This window comes from Pseudonaja textilis, chromosome 2 (assembly GCF_049901715.1).
Source record: "Pseudonaja textilis isolate UNSWEBS1 chromosome 2, rPseTex1.2, whole genome shotgun sequence".
Classification (NCBI taxonomy): Eukaryota; Metazoa; Chordata; class Lepidosauria; order Squamata; family Elapidae; genus Pseudonaja; species Pseudonaja textilis.
Window position 1 is genome coordinate 210,722,990 of NC_141991.1, and position 20,547 is coordinate 210,743,536.

The following is a 20,547-nucleotide window of genomic DNA, read 5'->3' on the forward strand; positions in this document are numbered from 1 at the left end:
TTTGTTAACCTAATCTTACGTAGCTTTTTCTCTGTAATACTACACTGATAAACTAGAGCATCAAAACATTTGCTAGACCAATACTCGAATACAGCTCATCAGTCTGGAACCCACATTACGTATCTTATATTTACACAGTTGAGAAAGTCCAGAAATATTTCACAAGAAGAGTTCTCCACTCCTCTACTCGTTGCAGAATACCTTATGCCACCAGACTTGAAATTCTAGACCTAGAAAACCTAGAACTACGCCGCCTTTGGTCCGATCTAAGTATAGTATATAAAATCATACATTGCAATGTCCTACCTGTCAATGAATACTTCAGCTTCAACCATAACAACACAAGAGCAAACAATAGATACAAACTCAAGGTTAATTGCATCAAACTTGAATGCAGGAAATACGACTTCAGCAACGGAGTGGTCAATGTCTGGAATACTCTACCTGACTCTGTGTTTTTTTTCTCCAAACCCCAAAAACTTTAACCTTAGACTGTCTACTATTGACCTCACCCCTTTCCTAAGAGGTCTGTAGGGGGCATGCATAAGTGCACCAATGTGCCTACCGTCCCTGTCCTATTGTTTCTTTCTTTAACTTAGCAACTTTAAGACCTGTTGACTTCAACTCTTCAATTCCCCAGTCAGCATGTCCACAAGTCTTGTAGTCGCCAGTTTGAAGAGCCCTGGATTAAGCCATTCAAGTATTTTACCATGAAGTAAATACAGTTGAAATATTCCTCAATTTATGACACAATTCAGACCAACATTTCTGTTGCTAAGGGAGAAATTTGTTACGTGAGTTTTGTCCCATTTTATGATCTTTCTTGCCACATTTGTTAAGTGAATCACTGCAGTTGCTAAATGAGCAACACAGCTGGTAAGTGAATCTGGCTTTCCCACTGACTTTGTCAGGTCATGAAAGAGTCACATGATCCCAGGACAATGCAACCATCATAAATATGAACCAGTTGCCAAGCATCTGAATGTAAATCATGTGACCATGGGGAGGCTACAATAGTCATAAGTGTGAAAAATGGTCTTAAGTCACTTTTTCAGTGCTATTGTAAATTTGAATGGTCACTAAATTAACTGTTATAAATTGAGGACTACTTATATTAAGGCTCATTTTATTTCTCCGTCACTTTTCACTAAGAATGAACATTAACCGAGTGAACAATTGTCAATTCCCCCTTTCACCTTCTAGCTCCCTGCTAGCAGATATCACAATTTCTAAATTGGAACATGAGAAATCATCCAAAAATTAAATCTTCTGAAATTCTAAATCCAAACCTAAATTAATCATATAATGAATATTATAGCATATAGTATGCAACACATTATTTCATTTAATTTGCCTGATTATTTATCAGAACAAAGAGAGGCAAACTATTTACATCAAATACACCTGTAATTTCACCAACCATTCCTCCCCACCCACCCTTCTTTAATTAATCTGAAGGCAGTTTTCTTTTTATTAAGTTTTTTTTAAATTTTTACTAGGAATGAGTCAACTTTGATTCCAAGTGAATATATCAACAGTCACTTCACTTTCCTCCAAAGGTAAACCAATTGCAAATGTAGTCATATTACCTTGCTCTCTCCATCTGGCAAGAAGAGATAAGCTCCACTTTTATCTCTGTTACTGGTAGTTCCATACCAAGCAAACTCCAACTTTACTCGATAGTTTTTATTATCTTCTTTCGTATTTATTTTCTAAAGGGAAAGCAATTAATGAGGTTAATCTTCCTCATAATTTCAGTATCAAAAGTATTTTAAAAATAGTTTACATTCATACCTCAACAAGTCCAGAATTCCCAGAGAACCAGATTTTCATGTAATGGTTCTCTAACATGATCTCATCCAAAGCATTCTGTACCTCTTTAACAGTAAAAATTCTGTATGGCTTGACTAACTTAGCTTTATCATTATGATACAGATTATAATCAGCAAGTGCAGTTTCTGAATTCAGTCCCTCTAGAAGCTCATAAACTCCAAAACCCAAAGGAGGTAACTGAGCTAAGAAAGAGACCTGTTAAAAAAAAGAAAATGTTATATTTCTGATCTCAAAAGCAGATATCCAAATGTCAAAAATATTTCTGGGTCTCAAAACAATCAATAGTTAAGATCTTAAAATCAACACTACAGATAAGTCAAAAGAACTCGTTAAAAAAAAAGAAACAAATGTCGTTCAGAAGAATTATTTCTGTTTGTTAAATTTATCATATAGTAAACACACCATCAGGTAAGCCCAGCTCTTCATGTCTCCATGGACACACCTAATTTTCATGATAAAGTATGGAAGTGGTACTGCCTTATTTGAGGATTTCTTTTTTTAAAAGTGTAGCCTCCTCACCAACCCCCTCACAGGGATTTTGTGGACAGATCTATGCTTAGTTTCCAAGCCTACAGCTGCAGCTTCCTAAAAAGTCTTTTGTCACAATATCACTAAAATATCTGTTTTTTTGCTATTTTAAGAATTATACAGGTATATTAAGTTGATATAATAAAAATAATAAATTCTTCTGGTCAGAAGAAAACAAACTGAACATATTATACTGTTTTATGTTTCAAACCCTTATTGTACATTTCAAGTAGACAAAATAATCTTACTTGCTTTACTTTACTCATTACATGACATAATAGGTACAAAACATACAGCACTAGTTTATATGAACATCTAGTTGTTTTAAAGCGCTTAACTCATACTTTAATCAAAGTGAAATTAAAATTATTTTCTCCTACCACAAAATAGAAAGAGAAGTTATTTGCATACTTTTATATAAAACATCTAGTTAAAAATATATCTGCATCAATATATCTGTATTCTGATTCTCTTACCAAATTCCAATTTAAACTTTGAAATGAAATATATATAATCTATCACTTTATCAGTATTGTTTTTTAAACTGCAATCCCACATTGAGTTTTTAATTTGAGAATAGATCCATTAATCTCAATAAGTTTTATTTCTTAATAAAAGTTCTTAGGATTTAACTGTAAAATTTTCAGGGCTTCAGAATATAGGCACCAAGGGAGATATTTTTTTTGTATTTGGACTTTTTAAAAGATAATCCAGAAGACACTCTTTATCATTCTTTATCTGCTCAGAATATCATTGGGCTCCAGCTACCAGCCCTGGACGACATCTTCACATCTCACTGTTTGAGGAAGTTGCACAACATCCTCAGAGATTCTTCCCATCCTGCTTATAATCTTTGTGAACTGTTGCCTTCTGGCAGAAGATACAGAACAATTAAAACTCAGATCACACATTTGCTGCAGTTAACAATAAACTTAAGGACTACCATCATATTACTTGGTCTGTTGTGTGGATGCTTGTGTGTTTTTAGGAGGTGGAGAATTTTGGCGGGGTTGTTTTGGGGATTGTCATGTGGGTGCATGCGTGTTGGGTCTAGTCTCTAGGTGAATTTCATTGTATGAATATTGTGTACATACGTACAATGACAATAAAGAATTCAATTCAATTCAATCAACATTAATAAATTGATTGAAATTTAGTATTTTTTTATTTTTCAATTAGTAGGACATTTTCCAAAATTAAATTTGCTTTAGAACATGTAGACATATATATTCTAATAGCTTGCCTGGTATGCATCTTGTGATATTTTAGATGTTCCATCCCATACTGCACTAAGTTGGACCACAACTGCTTTTCCAGTTGGAGAGAGTACTTTAACTTTAGGCGTATTCACATAGAGTGAAACCACTGATGAACGTTCTTGTTCCACAGGATTAAAAATCAAAACGTGCCTGGAAGAAAATGGATGAACCTTGTAATTTGTTCAAATAATTCTGCTTCACAAAAAATAAATTCCCCAGAAACAAGAAATAATTAGAAATTGGATCAGTTATATTCATGACTGGGTTCATGACTGGACTAAGCCATAATTTATTTTATGTATAGTTTGAACAAACCAGACAATCAGATTCAATCTTGTAGAGAAATAAAACAGTCATCAATTGTTTGGACCATTCATGATTTCTCTTCACCATGTTTATCTCTTCTATGCACTTCTATTGACTGGATAAAGGGTTGGGGAAAGCACCTAAAGTATAAAAAATGAGTTCTTATTACTATACATTGCTAAACAGCAACTGAGAGCTTGTTTGGTGTTGTGGTTAAAGCATCTGGCTAGAAATTAGGAGATTGTAAATTCTAGCTTTGCCTTTGGCAGAATATTAGCTGGTTGACCTTGGGCCAGTCACTTTCTCTCAGTCCTAGCAATAACACAATGGCAAAAGGCAACCTCTTCTGAAAAACCTTGCCAAGAAAACTGCAGGACTTGTCCAAAGAGTGTCCAAGAATCAGACATGATGGAACAGAAGAACAGCAGGAGAGATCAACTGCATCAACAATTTCAAATGATTATTTATTGTTCAAAAATAATCTACACTTTACTTATTGTTACATCTGCCTACATGAAATAAATATGGCTTATAATGTATGAACCCAGTCGGTTTATCTTAAAAAACCCCATACTTTAATATATTTTGAGGATATATAAAAAATGATCAAGATGAATTAGTACAGGTAGTCCTCGCTGATAACCATAATTAGGACTGGTAATTACAGTTGTAAACCATGATGGCCAACAAAGCAGGTCATTTGCTGTCACATAACAGTGGGGTGCTGCAAATGCAGGCCAGCTGCCAACCATCCAAAATGTGGTCATGTGACCATGGGGAGGTGAGGCAACCATTGGAACTTCAGAACCAGGTATTAAGTAGCTTTTTTAGGGGGAGGGGCATTGTAACTTTGAATAAGTGACCAGTCATAAATTGAGGACTGCCTGTAATCCTGTTGTAAGATGTATTCAATAGACTTATATAACACCCACTTAAAAAGTTACAATGCATAAATGTACCATTATTTTAAAAAATGAAATAAATTCATAGCATAGGATTGAATGAAATTAAGCTTCATCCAAAGTAAACATCCTCCAATGAAGGAAACTTGCCAGATTCGACCCACTGTTTAGCAGCTTGCTGACTTGGCAGCATCCAGGTATATTGGGGCTAAATCTTAGATTTTGGAGATTATACAAATTGAACTAACAAATCTAATGAATCTAAAGATAGCTACTGCACTGTTAAAATCACAATTAATATATCAATGGACAATGAAACTCTTAACTCTAAATTTATCCACATTACTGAAAAAATAGTTTTATTATTAGAATAGTATATCTAGACATGGCTTTTCTGGCCCCATTCTCATCTTGTTATCATGTTTCACAATTGGTTTCATTACTGAAATACTTCCTCTGTAAATCTGTACAAGTACCAGCTGCAAAGGTCAAAATGAATATATTGAGATTGTGTGTGCATATCCTATACTTATAGAAAACAAAAGAATAAAAGCAACTAAATTTCAAGTTAGAAAGTATGAGTAAGGTAAGTTCCACAAAATTGATATACCTATAAAATCAAACTGGCCATATCATAAAGAAAATATCTGCTCTGATGTGTATTCTTCTGAAATACGTCCCAAAAGAGTAAAAAAAAAAAGTGTGAGGTTATATAATAAACAGTGTGAAGATGGATGGATGGATGGATGGATTGTGTGTATGTATTTACTTAGCAAAGGGAATAGCTCCAAGTAGCATTTAATTGCAATTGAACCTGTATCACCAAATCTTCTATCAATGTCTAGAAGCAGACAATTTTGTTATGAACCAAGACAACAAAATAATAAAAAGACCTACATTGAAATCATTCAAGCAAATTTTCTGTTCTATGCTTTGCCTATGTAAATGTTTTACACCAGAGTAGGTAATATAAGGTCCATGGATGCTAGTATAATCAGGCACCACAATATAATTAATTGCAAATTTTAAGATTGTTTATACTGTACTCTATTTACAAAAGTAGAAAAGTATATATATAATATATAATATAATATTAAATCCAGGATCAAATATAGTTGAATGTTGGAAAATTCAGGAAGCGGAACGTTACATCTTTAAAATTAAATCGTAAGAATACTATTAAGTTAATATTCTGTTTTACAGTTTGAAAGTTACTGGCCATTATCAGAATAGAATGCTGGAATCCATGAAGACTTTTATTATAGAGTTACATATCTAAAAAAGTTTACATTCTCAAAGATTAATTTTATTTGCTGATTGAAAACTGTAATTCATATCTCCATTGATTATATGAACCCAGATATACTCTAGTTACTTGTTGTCACTGATACAAACTGAAATGTATCATATCTCTGTACCTAGGAGACCTGCAAACTGCTAATATATAGATAATCTGCATAACACACAAATTGAGGAGATGAGAAAACTTTCAGCCTGACTAACAATGATGCAGAAAAATAAGACGGGTAATATAAATAATCCTTCGTTTACATCCGCAATTGGAACTGAAATTTTGGTCAAAAGTTATGATGGTTGAAGTTAAGGCACTCAAATGACCAGATCTGAATTTATGACCGTTTTTACAATGTTCATTAAGCGAATCATTCTCCCAATGAGCAAAAAATATTGGAAATTGGCCAAAATGTCCCAAACTTTGGTTATATAACTGCAAGTAGCTACAGCCAGTCTTGTGAGATGGATGCCAAGTACCTGAAATGCAACCATGGGACCATGCTGGAGGTGGGGTGGGGAAGCATGCAGCATTTTATGATGGAAAGCACATTTCCTGAGGCTGCCATAACTGATCAGCCATTAAAAGTTGATAAGTTGAGGACAAATTGTATAATGTTCTATTTTGAACAGAACCACCAAGAAAAATATCACTAAATTAATTTATGACACTTGTACATAAATTTACTTGGGGAATCTAATTTATCACAGAGAGAAATATTTTGGGGAATAGAGAAAAATTAAAAGCTAAGAACATCCCTCTAAGCAGAAGGAATACATTTTTTTAGTAATCTTCAAATGTACATTCGCAATTTTGGAAAAGAAAAATAAAACCACAAGATTTGTATACAGGGTTTCCAGTTAATAAGTTTGCATTTCAGATACAGAACAGTACGCATACTGTAGCTATGACTAACACAAACCTACCATACTATTTTAGAGCATGTATACAGTATGATATTAGGCCACCTATAATATCATAGTTACAATAATCAAAACATCACAGTTACAATAACAAAGCATGACGCTCACAACAGACACTACTCATTCTGTGTAGCACCGAACACCACTCATGTGGAAGACCAGATATAACTCATCACAAATGAATTAAAAAATGAAAAAAATGAAAAAAAATTCCTGAAGCATAGTGGCAGGTTTATTGAAGGAAGTTTTTCTCCATTTGAATTCCTGGAGAACTTGGAAAAACTACCTCTGTTTTAGAGGCAATAGGCAGCTATGCTGCTCTCACCATTCAGAGCACTTCTTTGTGGCACTGGCCTCTGGATTTATGCTGGAATTGATTCTTCCTTCAAAAATTTAAAATTGTTCTCCTGTTTCGATCAGCCAGAAAGACCCTGAAGAAAAAAATTTCCAGTCAGAACATTTTTTTTCCTAGAATCAGAAGTGTGGCTTGGCCTATTCCAGCATTAAAGTGCTCTCCAAAATTTCAATTAAATTATGTTTTATTCTTACTGCCACTTTGGCAAGGGGGAAAAAAATCTACCTTGGTATGATCCTAAGCAATGAGATGGTGCACTGAAAATTTCATTTGCAAAAATACCACCTCCCTTTATGAACTTTCAGGAAGGCTATAAAAATCTGATGGAACTATTGCATTGACTGCATGCTAACAAAAAACACAGATGCTTTTTTAAAAATGTCCTAAGTAATTTCCCAGAAACAGACAACTGCAAGCATTAACCTTTACAAACAAAATAAATTACTTACCTCTAGTATCAAAGATACTTCCATGAAAAATTCATACCAATATGCCTAAACATGTCATTCAAGTTTAACTAGGAAAACTGAACTGCATCAAATGCACACTGCAGCATAACTGATTGCAAAACCCTCAATGCTAAAGCATAATCTCTTCAAAAAGCATAAATATGTAACTGGTAGGTGAACAAGATCTTCAAAAAGAGAGGCAGTTTGATTCCTTTCTCCCGATAAACAGTAGAGACAATTGGCAAAATCCATAGATCATCATAAAAATATATGAATTATTTCACAAATTATAGGACCATCCATAAATGGTACTGTAAATGGTACCAAAAGAAATGAAGATCATAATCACAAAACAACAACACACATATATGTAAAAATAATAATTCTAAACCCTAAATGATTGAAAACATATTTGAAAGTGGCAACAAGGCCAGAGAATGTTGGGGGGCAAAACCTAAAAAAACAAAACAAAGCTTCAACAAAATTGAACATCATTTTGAATCTTGCAGTTCAGTCAAAAGCCCATTACAATTTTTACCTAAAATGTATGAATGATCTCTGAACCTTAAAATTTTACAAGGGTATACAATATATTTTATATTTTTTTTAAAAGTCCCAGTATAATATAAGTAATCCTTGGCTTAAAACAGTTAATTTAGTGCCCATTCAGTTACAACAGCACTGAAAAAAGTAATTTTTGACCATTTTTCACACTTATGACCACTGCAGCATCCCCACATGATTTACATTCGGATGCTTGACAACTGGTTTATATTTATGCCGGTTGCAGTGTCCTGGAGTCATGTGATCTTCTTTTGCAACCGTATGAAAAGCAAAGTCAATGGGGAAGGCAGATTTCACTTAACAATCATGTTACTAATTTAACAACTATAGTGATTTACTTAACAACGGTGGCAAGAAAAGACATAAAAGGGAGGTAAAACTCATTGAACAAATTTCTCTTTTAGCAATATAAATTCTGGGCATGATTGTGGTCATAAGTCGAGGACTACCTGCACTACTTTTGCTGATTGGGTCATAGCAGTTGTAATCACAAAATTTTTTTATGGCATTACGGTAATATTCATCTTAAATAATGACATCACAGATCATTTGTTCAACAAATGTGCAAACAAGTCTATTTCAGAGCTAGTTTTCTTTGGTTACAGTGCAATTGTTACCTTTTTTATTTTTATTGTACCTAAAGCTATTTGCTGTCACTTCTGCTATTTATATCTAAACAACACTGTAAGAAAGAATACATCCAAGTATGTTTACCTCTGGGACCCAACTAGATCTATGATTCTCATAATTGTGCCTGCAGCCTTTCACTTTGGTCCCTTTTGAATTTCATGCCCTCTTGTCTGTCATGGGGCCACGTGATTCCGTGAATGGACAAGCCTCCCTCTCCCAATGCAAAGCAACTACCATGCCCAGAACAATGTTGTCAAAACGTGTCCACTGACCATAAAAATTGGGAATGCTATAATAGAAAGATTATATAAAGATGCACCGCAAGTTACACACATATTTTCCATTGCACTGAGCTATGCACTGAGCTATGAGCAATATTAGCAAAAGCAAGTATTTTTAAATCTGTGCTTTCATCCATCGCTAGGAGTCAGACGAGATATAAATTTAGATAACAACCATAATAATAGTAATAACAACAATAGAATGTGAGCAAGGTTTCAAGGAATTAACGCTTACAATTCTATTCTCATTACTTGTGGCCCTTAGGAGTTAAAATGTTTAATTTTAACTTTCATTGTTAGCAATGATTAATTTTCAATAGCCAGGCTTAATCTAAACAAATTTACCTTATTCTGCTGTGGTCCATGTGATGTGTATGCATCTCAGCTTATTTATGATATAAAGCTTTGTGAATATGCTACAAATTAATGTCTAATGCTCTATTGCATTACTTGCTTTCCACATGAGCAGAAAAAAGCTAACAAATTCCAGACAGGTTTTTTTGACAAGAATGCAACCCAAGACTACTTGCAGAAAGAGAAAGTGTAATGCACATCAAGATACAGCTCATAGTTTGATTTATCGTATCATATCAATTAGCTACGAAAACCTTTTTTATTTCATGTTGCTACTGCTTCTTCATGAAATAAATTGAATCTTAATATAAAACCAATAATATCAAGCAGATTTTCTGAAACACTATAATAATCAATCTTTAAATTTAAAGATTAAATTAAAAAAATAAAATCAATAGAAAAGTTAAGACTTAAAGATTGTTTTTAAAAGTCAGACATTTTAGATATATATTTATTAAGTATTTAGTATTGTTTGAATGTTTCATACAAGAATTCAAATGCAACAAACATTTGAATTGTGTTACACTGTATTATTATAATCAATTGATGGGCTGCCAAAGCAAGATACATTAAAGCACACACTTTTACAATTAAAATAAAAAAGTTCAATGGTGACAGTGCGCAAATGAAAACAATTCTGTTTGTTGGAAAAGAGAATGAAAATCCACTAGTCTTCTTTTCCGTTTACAGTCTCCAATGAAATTGCATATTGTCTTGGAAAGTGTACAATTCCCAAGAAGCAAAATTTGCACATCTATGCTATGCTAACTAAGATGACAGCTTGTTTTTGTAGAATTCTATTTTATAGAATTGTAGATGCAATTCAAATTATTTTTATGAATCTAAGCATTTATTTATTCAAGCAGCATTGTTTCATAGTCAGGTTTCTTTAGTAATGACATAGTTAACCATTTATAATAGAAATTGGTGTACTGCTAATCAGAAGTAACATCTGTGCAAGTAATCTGGGTTGGGGCACATGCTGGGAGGGGCACATGCTGGGAATGGATAAACTACAGCAAACAGTGATTGTGCTGAATAATGCATGCTTTCCCATTCACACATACACAACACAGACACACACATCTAACATTTTTAGATATTTTTAAACATTAAAGAACCAAATATTTACCTTGGCTGTTTTCCCAGCTGTATGACAGTCTTATGTGGCAAAGAGTCTTGTGAAGATTGAGTAATATCCTATCAGCAAGGAAAGTATTTTTGGTTAATTACTGATGCAAGATATGAAACAAAAATCAGAGCTAGAAACAGTCCAAGAGAGCCTGCAACTGTACTATAATTAGGGTTGGTGATTTTGGCTCTGACATTTTATAGTCTAAAGTCCAAATCTTCTGTTTAAGTTCTAGTCAGGCTTTACCAGTGCTGAGTGAACGACAACGTTGCCAGAGAATATGCCAGACAAAAATCAATATCCCTCCTCAAGAATGAGGAAAATCTATTCAATTGGGTAAAGTAAGACTCACACCAAAAAATTTATTCCAGTCAATTCTGAGAGCTAAATGAATCCATTGTGTCCAAAGCAACCCAAGAGAAATATACCCAACCTCTAACCAAATAAGGATATTAGAAACTGATCGAGATTTTTTTTGTAATTTAGACTGAAGATCTTTTTTCAGAATTTATTTTCAGATTGTATGTTCAGCGGAAATGTCGTCTCTAGTAGTTTAAAATACAACTACCATGCAGCACCAAAGTTTCCAGAATATCTTCTGTATGTTTTATCTCATGACTGTTTTTCAAAGCAAAATAAAAAATTCCTTTCATTAACACCTTTCTTTCCTATGAACAAGTATTAAATTCTTTAAAAAATTATTAAAAAATAAAACAGGCAGTTGGAAGCCAGTTTGCTTTAAAGTACTCCACTCACCCCCAAAAAAGGGCTAAGGTGGAAACAGGGAAGTTATGAAAATAGATCCTGGGAGAGTGAAAAGGCATATTGTGCATATATGCATGTGTCCAATATGCATAAAGGTGTGGGGTTTAATTCTGCTGTTCTATTTCCTGGTTAAAAGACCAGTTCAAATCAATGTTTATAACCTATATTTTTTATAAAGCTATCTTTTCATCAGCACAATTTATGGTTTCTGTTACAGTAACTCTGATCACATTAGCTGCTTTGTGAAACCCACCATTGTAAAGAATGGTGTTGCTGCATTGTAGCTATACAGTTCTTGGTCCTTCAGAGTAAGAATGTGAGCAGATTCAGTGATTATCTCCTTCAAGTTCATTAATGAATGAAAAAGCCTGCAAATAAAATAAATACACAACTATGAGGAATAAATTCAAATATTTTTGTGTTAAATTTGCCATGAAGTATTTTTTGTGTTAAAATTGACATGTAAGCATTAGACAGCTTAAACTTAAAACAAGCAAACAATCTTTAGTGTGACCTAAAACAAGACTCCAGATAATTAGATTCACCTTAAAGAATAAAACCTGTCAAGACTTTTTAGGGCTTTTAATCCTCACCTTGTGCCATAATCTACAACTACCCAATCTTTTGAAGTTCCTGTGATAGCATCATGATGTTGAAAAAGTCCCAGATTTCTTCTTGCCTCTGTCAGCAATTTATAGTAGTCTACTGAAGGAAACATTTTTGTTTTCTCAAACTTTTTGGATTGTACCACAGCCCAAGAATACAGAATTTCTGCAGCTCTGAAATTAAAGAGATTGCTTATTATACAATAATTAGCTAAACAAATATATGTTTAGTTGGACAACATTTGCAATGTTGACTTACGTTTCGTACAATCACTCAAGTGCTATAAGAAGTATTAGGAAAATATTAGATTAGAGGCATTATTTTGATCCTTTCACACATGGAAATCTCACATCTCATAAAAAAAATCATAGCTTGAAAAACAAAGTCTGGGATGCATTGTATTAAGTATGAATATATCTATCTTCTGGTAGTTTAGGCCTTCTATAATATTGTTCAATGGATTAGTGAAATCACTGGGATTCAGGCAATGTAAATATTTTATAAACAAACATTTCCTTTAAACCTAAAATTGGATTTGACTTATTTCATTGGACTTTTTGGCAAAGTATAAATTTAAGCATTTGTCATCATTATGATTACCATAATCTTTTTGAGCAGATAACACATGAATAGCATTTGAAAATGCCAAAATGATCAGACAATCATTTTCTTTGTTTGTCTCTACATTTCTATTTCCTGGGGGTCGTAGCATTAGCAATAGCACTTAGATTTATATACCACTTCACAGAGCTTTTACAGCCCTCTCTATGCAGTTTACAGAGTCAGCATATTGTCCCCCAACAATCTGGGTCCTTGTTTTACTGATCTTAGAAGGATGGAAGGCTAGTGGGACTTGACCCGGTGGGACTTGAACTGCCAAACTGCTGGCAATCAGCAGTCAGCAGAAGTAGCCTGCAGTACCACACTCTAACTACTGTGCCACCATGGCTCTTAGCATAGCAACTATATTAGTTCTGTTCACAACTTGATGAAGTAGTATTTTGCTAATGGGGAAATACCTTTATGTACTTTTTGACAATCACACTTTTTGACTCTCACAGTCACAATTCCCTTTCCTGAAGATCTGAGAATTTCTATTGAATGTTCCTAACTTAGAACCTGTCATAATCAGAAATGGAAAAAGTAAAAGAAATGAATATTGTTTATATACTTTTTGTAATTATTTGTTTTAAAAACTCACTTTTGTAGGCTGATTATCTGTAATCATTATATCCCCCTAAACTTATTAATGGAGTGTTTTGTTCCGCTCTATTGGGCTTGTGAACTGTTTCAGGATTAACTGAAATAAAGTGGTATAAATGTACTTTAAATTGAATGATTATTTTAAAAACTTAGAATTCATGATGTAATTAAATCAACAAAAACAGTTTAATCAAGTTGTTGTGCACATCAGATGTTTAACAGATTTAACTGCAATTACCCAACAGGTGGATATGAACTTTCTCCTACAATTTTTAAGCTGTGATTTGGAAAAACCATTTGACACTATAGTATTTGATGCTTGACAAAGAGAAGTATTTCATTGTCGGACATATTATTTCCTGAATAGAAGAGAAGCTAATTAATTACTCCAAGAAACAAATAGTCAAAACAAAAAACAAAAAATTCCAGGATTTTAATACCAACCAAAAGTCATCTATTAAAAAAAGTATGAGACATTAACAAAATGAAATAAAATTTTGGGGAAAAGAGAGAGATTCTGGAAGAATAATTCTTGAATAGAAGCACAACATAATTAAAAAGGTTAATGAATACATCTTATAATACTACAGTAGTAATCATACCTATTCTATAAATTCCCTTTCCCCTCCAATTTACAAGACACAGGTGTCACAAGGATAGCAAAACCCTAAGGCTTGCAGAGATATGAGAAATCTGTAGAAAAATCTTCAGCTAAGATGTTGTGACTAATGAATACAGAGTATACTCAGTAAATATGGAGTTACTGTTTTAGTTAACTTAAGTGTGGCTGACAGAATGTAGAATAGAGGGTCTGGAAAACTGAACCAAACCATTCAAGCAGTATATGTCCCCTTGTTCTCACCAAAAGGTAAAATAAAGCAGTTCATTATTGCAGTAGAAGATATTAAATATGCAACAACTTTTACAATATTCTACAGTAGTTAACATTTAGGCCAAGATTTGTTGCAATATTCTATTGTAGAATCTTTAAAGTAATAAATACTACTGGATTGGCATAGAAATATAACAACATAATTACAAAAGCATGTTACTTGATAGCATAAGAGTATAAATATTCAAAATTACACGATTTACCTTAAATATGATTCTAGAACTCTATCAAAGCGCTTGTAGAAAGGTCGTGATGTAAAATAGCCACTCCAATAATGATGATCTCTGTCTGCATAGGTGAAGAAATCTCCACTCAAAACAGGGAACACTGAATTACCGCTCTTTCCATCTAATTTGCCAGCTTTATTCAGCGCCTCAAAATAATCGGATAATGTTCCAAACTGAGCCTAAAGCAAATTAAAATGTGGTATAAATTCTCTATCATGCATTCAATTAGAACAGATTTTGTTCTTCAAGCATACTTTGAAAAATCTACTATTTCACTCCTGTAGATGTGATTTTTCTCATTGTTATTCTATATTGATCTACTTTAGTTTTGGTTTCTCATTTTTCTTTTCTCCACACAAAAATAACTTTTTACATCTTGGTTTCAGTACTATAGCTTGTTAATTCCTCAGGTGAAGAGATGAGATGGGAAAGACTGATATATATATTTTGAAGCAAACCATGAATTGTCAAAATGTGGAACACTGTAATAGGGAACATGACACAGATGAAGCATGAACTTCTTCTTTTGACTTGGGGTTCCTACTTAGCACTGGTAGTTAGCTTGTATCTTTAAAATTTTAAAAACTCACAGAAAATCTTGTCTAGGAAAAAGCATATATTTTTTCTGATAAAACCTGAACAATTTTTCTATTACCAGACTTGTGATTCCCCAAGCATAGTTAGCTGCTGCAGGAGTAGTTTTCATCCCTAATATAATTTTAGAAGACTTTATTGACCATGTTTGCATTATGGTGTATTGCAATTAATCTTATTCATTTACCGTTCTTTTTCTGAAGATACCAGAGCAATGCTCAGCATAATAAAGCATCTAAATTATAAATCTATATACTACTAAAACTCTTGCATCCATTTGATACTTTGTAACCTTCAATTGGGCAAAACATTGCATCGTAGGGCAAAAAAAGGGGGCTGCCACAGGGAAGAAGGGGTCAAGCTATTTTCTAAAGCTCCTGTAGGCCAGACAAGGAATAATGGATGGAAACTGAACAAGGAGAAATTTAACTTGGAAACAAGGAGAAACTTTCTGACAGTGAGAACAATCAACCAATGGAACAGCTTGCCCTCGGAAGTTGTGGGAGCGCCATCAGTTGAGAATTTCAAGAAGAGATTGGACTTCCATTTGTCAGAAATGGTGTAGGGTCTCCCACTTGGGCAGGAGGTTGGACTAGATGACCTACAAGGTCCCTTCCAACTCTGATTATTTGTAAAACCTGTCACAAAAGTACCTCAAATGGGCTAACTTGCAGAAAGCTGGAACCCATTACTCACAAGGGAATGAAAACTGGGGATTTTTTTTGGTACTGTAGCACTGCTGCCGTTCAGTGCAGCTGCCACAGTGAGCTGTGATCACATGATTCTCATTTTCAATGTTGCCTGACAGCTTGGTCAAAGTCAATAGGAAACATGGAAGGCAATGATATGATTGCTGAGATGTCTATGCTCCTTGCTTTCTTCACACTAGCAAAAACTTTGCTTGTGTGAAGCTTGCAGGGAAAAACCATTGAAAGCTAAGTAAGCTTTAAAGATTTGAATGTACTCCTGAATTGTAATCAAAAATTTGGAACATCATAATTTTGCATGTAACAAAAGCTGTATGTATAATCTGTATATTTTTAAACAAACATCAGTTAGTTTACTATCCCATCTTACATTCCCATGTTTTGAAATTCACATTTACTTTGAATATGACATGAGTTTGTCTTAAACCATCATATCCATTATATTATTTAAAATGACATCAAAACTTTGAGGAAAAATACGTACAGAAACCCTCTCTTTCGCATAGAAGGAAAAGAAAGAATGAGAATTGCATAAACCTAAACTAAAACAGTACAGTTCAAAAACAGTGAATAACAACACTAATTACACTTAAGGATAAATAATATGCTTCCTACATGTGATTATAAGAAATTCTTGGAGATGCCACATAGATATGTCTAAAATTGTTATGCTCTGGGCTACAAATTCTTATAATTTCAAAGTAACCATCTATAAATAATCATTTCAATGAAATCATTGAAGTCATAAAAGATTTTTAGTTGTTTTACATAGAACAGAAGTGCTTACAAATATAAAATGCTTACAATTCAAAATTTCCTACATTTGAATTTAAGAAATAGCAAATCATGAAGCAGTTAATCTAATGACTTTTCATTCAAACCTAAATCATTTCAAGTGTCAGCGTTCAACTAAACTCTCCTGGGGCTGACATCAAGATTATATAAATTCTATGTAAGCCTACTTTGTATTTTATATAATTATATAGTTTCATCATGTTTTAGCTATAAAGTGATAACAGATAATTGTTTTAAAATTTACTATTACCTTCATATTTACTTTAGGGATTTGAAAATTAAAATATATACAGTCTCTATGTTTAAAGTAAATTCTATTTCTATTCCAGTTAAATAAGTACAAACTCTGACATCTGGACACATTCCTAATAATTGTATGGAAAGTCAGCATAACACATTTATGTTTAAAAATTTTAAACTATGGTACTCTGTAAAACTCTTTTAAGGAAAAGTCATATGACTTGCTACATTTTTTTCTTTGAGCTCAGTGAAGATTTGGGGTTTTTTTAGAGAGAAGATAAAGGGATAAATTGTTCTGTTAGCTGAAGCTATTAGTTGCAAAATTTTATGAGGTTACTTGAAAGTTGGGTTTAGTTTTCTTAGGGAAAGAAATAAACCACATGACTCATTCATAAAGCATATATAGTACACTTCTGTAATGTACCAAGGAGTAAAACTTTCTTATTTCTAAGTGCAAATAAAGATTAAAATTGTTAGCCATATATTATATAACCTATACAGGATTGCAATCAACTTACAACCATATAGTGATCATTAGAAGTTACTACAGCACTGCAAAAAGTGACTTATAACCATTTTTCACGCTTACGACTGTTGCAGCATCCCCATGGTCACATGATCCAAATTCGGCTGCTTGACAACTACTTCACATTTATGATGGTTGCAGGGTCCTGGGTCATGTGTTCACCTTTTGCAATCTTCTGACAAGCAAAGTCAATAGGGAAGCCAGATTCAATTTATAAACTTGTTACTAACTTAATAATTGTAGTGATTAACTTAACAGAAAATGGGGCAAAACTCATTTAACTATTGTTTTGCTAGTCACAAAAATTTTGGGCTCAATTGTCTCATACATTGAGGACTATCTCTACACCAGAAGAATATCTCTCACCAGAACAAGGAATATTTTAAAAGATGTATATATTTATTTGCCACAACAGTCCAGAAGCCAAATGTAAAGCTTTCAAAAAATTTCTAGTGAAAAAAAATAAAATGGGCATCTTAAAATCATTGCTTCCTACCTTGACATGGAACTCAGGATGAGAATTCATATAATCAAACAACTTCTGGTAATTCTGATATTGCTGATCCCATTCCGAACTTTCACTATAGCGAAAATCATCTCCTAGTGGAGCCAATAAAATATTGGTACGAAAAAGCTTTGACTTCTTTCTGTATTGATCTAAAATCATCCATGCCCTTAGAAATAAAAGAATAGATTTGCAAAATTTTACTGGTTGAATTAAATTATTAATGTTTTAAAAAAAGATTTATGCAACCAAATTTGATTCCTGAGTTCATAGTCTGACTATTTAAAATCTACTCCTTCTAATTAAATATGCAATTCTATGAAGGTTTATCATTATTCCTTTCAATTGACATAAGTGATAAAATCTTTAGCTTATTTATATTCAGTCATTATGACTGAGCAAAACAGATTTAGAAAATCTGTGTCAATGAAATGGGAACCTCCAAAATCCAGAGCGTTCATTAATTTCACCATTTTAACTCCATCCATCCATCCATCCATCCATCCATCCATCGAAAGCTACTTTGACATCTGGTTTTGGCTCATATACCAGATAAAATGCTTGAAATAATGTTTAAAAAAATCCAAAGTTGTATTAGTGTGAAAAACATTTTTGTCTAATTATAAAATGTTCACATTTTATAGTTAGTGCATTGCTGCTGTTGTTGATTGATATTTTTATACACTTACCTGTGCTGAACATTTCCGGAATGAATAGCTTCTGGGGGAACTCTCCAGGGGCAACTAACTCTTCCCCCAGGAAGTCGCTTAAAATCAAATTGGCAGCAGATTTTAGGATCTGGTCCACAAGTGTGAGGAACATCATAGCTATAGAAAGGCATCATGTGGCAGAGAATATCTGTATCAGATCCCAAATCTAAAATTAAAATACAAAGATAAATATAAAAATAAATTCTTTTACATATATCATAAACCAGACCTCTTAGAATCCGTATCACCCAAGTTCAGGCCTTAGACAGTTTTTCTTTCATCACCAATTAATTCAAAAAATACTTTTTTCTTTCTTTTTTTTACTATAAGCCATCGGTCATGTAATAAAATATACATTATATGTCTTTCCTCTTGGTCATTCTCAAGGTTGCTAGATCCATGGATCATGTCATGTCACAAAAAAACGATATTCTATCTCATCAGATGATAGAAATTAATATTAAATTGCATTTACATACCATATTCATTCTCCAGTTTATAATCAAGATTACAATTGACAGCCATATATAGAATTATAACTACTTTTAATTAAATAGGTATACTGTGCTATTTCAATATTACTATACCTTGTAAGCCTACTACTGGTAGTTGCTTTCACAGACTTAACGATGAATGCCATGTCAAGAATTCACATGCACTTAATTTCAAACTGTTTATATGATTTCATCTTAAAAGTCAAATGATTCTTGATAATATGAAATCTCCAGAATGATACTCAAGTACTTCAGGAGCCCTATGTGTACTATGAATTTATATACTATGAATTTTAAAAGAAATCTAGTAATGCTGGATAGTATGCTTTAGTATGCTTTTTGAGAATCAGAATGTCTTAGAAAAGTCAAACTAAACAGAACATCAACTAAAACAGGTTTAGGAAGCAAAGATGTAAACCTTGGAGAAACCCGCCTTAAAACCTTGGATACATAGATACCTGACTATAAGTAAGAATATGCTTCTTTCAGCATTACATCCAAAAACTGACTTCGGAAAGGCAATTTGAAAGTTATTTCCCTGCCTAACTTTTATTTCTGAGAGATTAAGTTCACAAAGAAGGTTTTAAAATGAACAGCTTAAGTTTGCATTATAACAACAGCCTCCTAGCCTTCTCTTGGTTAAAGGTTATTAAATGATTGGTTTCAAGTTTGCCCCACTATTGTTTAAACAACAGCCATTTGATTAGACTACAAAACAGAGAAAAAGAAAAACTGTAATAGTATTCCCCTGCTTCCTGGTAAAAAAACCAGCTCACTTGTGCTCTCTCACAAATATCACTTAGTCCTAGCCTGCAAGCATTCTGCTACTCTATTTTGATTATTTCCAGCTGAGCTGATTATTATTAGATCCAGCCTGTTTCTCTCCATATCCTTCCTCCTGTTCCATTCACATGGTATATTATGTCTTGATTATAAGCTATATTACTACTTATATTCGCTATGGGAGACATATGGCTAAAGATGAGGATTAAAAAAACCCTATAAATAAATAAAAACTGGTAAATGCATCATCTATTCTTCTAGCTTCCTTAAAATAACATATTTGTAAAGACCTTTGTCATGCTCATTAAGTGCAGGATGGATGAATCTGATTTTTTATCTATCTACACCAGAAAACAACAAAGTCAACAATCTTGCTATTTTGCTAAAACATATTTGATGATATAACCTATGTTACAACACAAATGCTGATAAAGATGTCTATTCAGAGCTTGTTTATTTGTATCAGAAACATAATTAAAATTAGGCACACTATATATGATATAAAATTTAAAATATAAAATACAAGATTATTCAGAGCTGACACTACATTACTCTGGGCAACAGACACTGTAGCACAAAAAGTTCATTCCTTGCAAGCTTGAGATAAAAGCAAATAGTCATCAATAGATATATACAAATAAACCATATTTACACACATCCAACAGAGACAATAAAGCAGCCAAGAAGGAAACA

The 20,547-nt window shown here is 33.1% G+C and overlaps 1 protein-coding gene across 1 annotated transcript in view; it reads right to left on the reverse strand.

Annotated features, from left to right (window-relative positions):
* The window catches only part of MAN2A1 (mannosidase alpha class 2A member 1), a 56,543-nt gene that overhangs the window by 14,139 nt on the left and 21,857 nt on the right, over positions 1–20,547 (reverse strand). The window contains exons 7-15 of the mRNA XM_026719787.2: positions 18,557–18,743; positions 17,859–18,036; positions 14,477–14,679; positions 12,166–12,351; positions 11,826–11,940; positions 10,808–10,875; positions 3,605–3,770; positions 1,795–2,028; positions 1,590–1,712 (exon numbers count right to left, since the gene is read on the reverse strand). Of these exons, the coding sequence (XP_026575572.1) occupies positions 1,590–1,712; positions 1,795–2,028; positions 3,605–3,770; positions 10,808–10,875; positions 11,826–11,940; positions 12,166–12,351; positions 14,477–14,679; positions 17,859–18,036; positions 18,557–18,743 (1,460 nt within the window). The remainder of the gene's footprint in view (positions 1–1,589; positions 1,713–1,794; positions 2,029–3,604; positions 3,771–10,807; positions 10,876–11,825; positions 11,941–12,165; positions 12,352–14,476; positions 14,680–17,858; positions 18,037–18,556; positions 18,744–20,547) is intronic.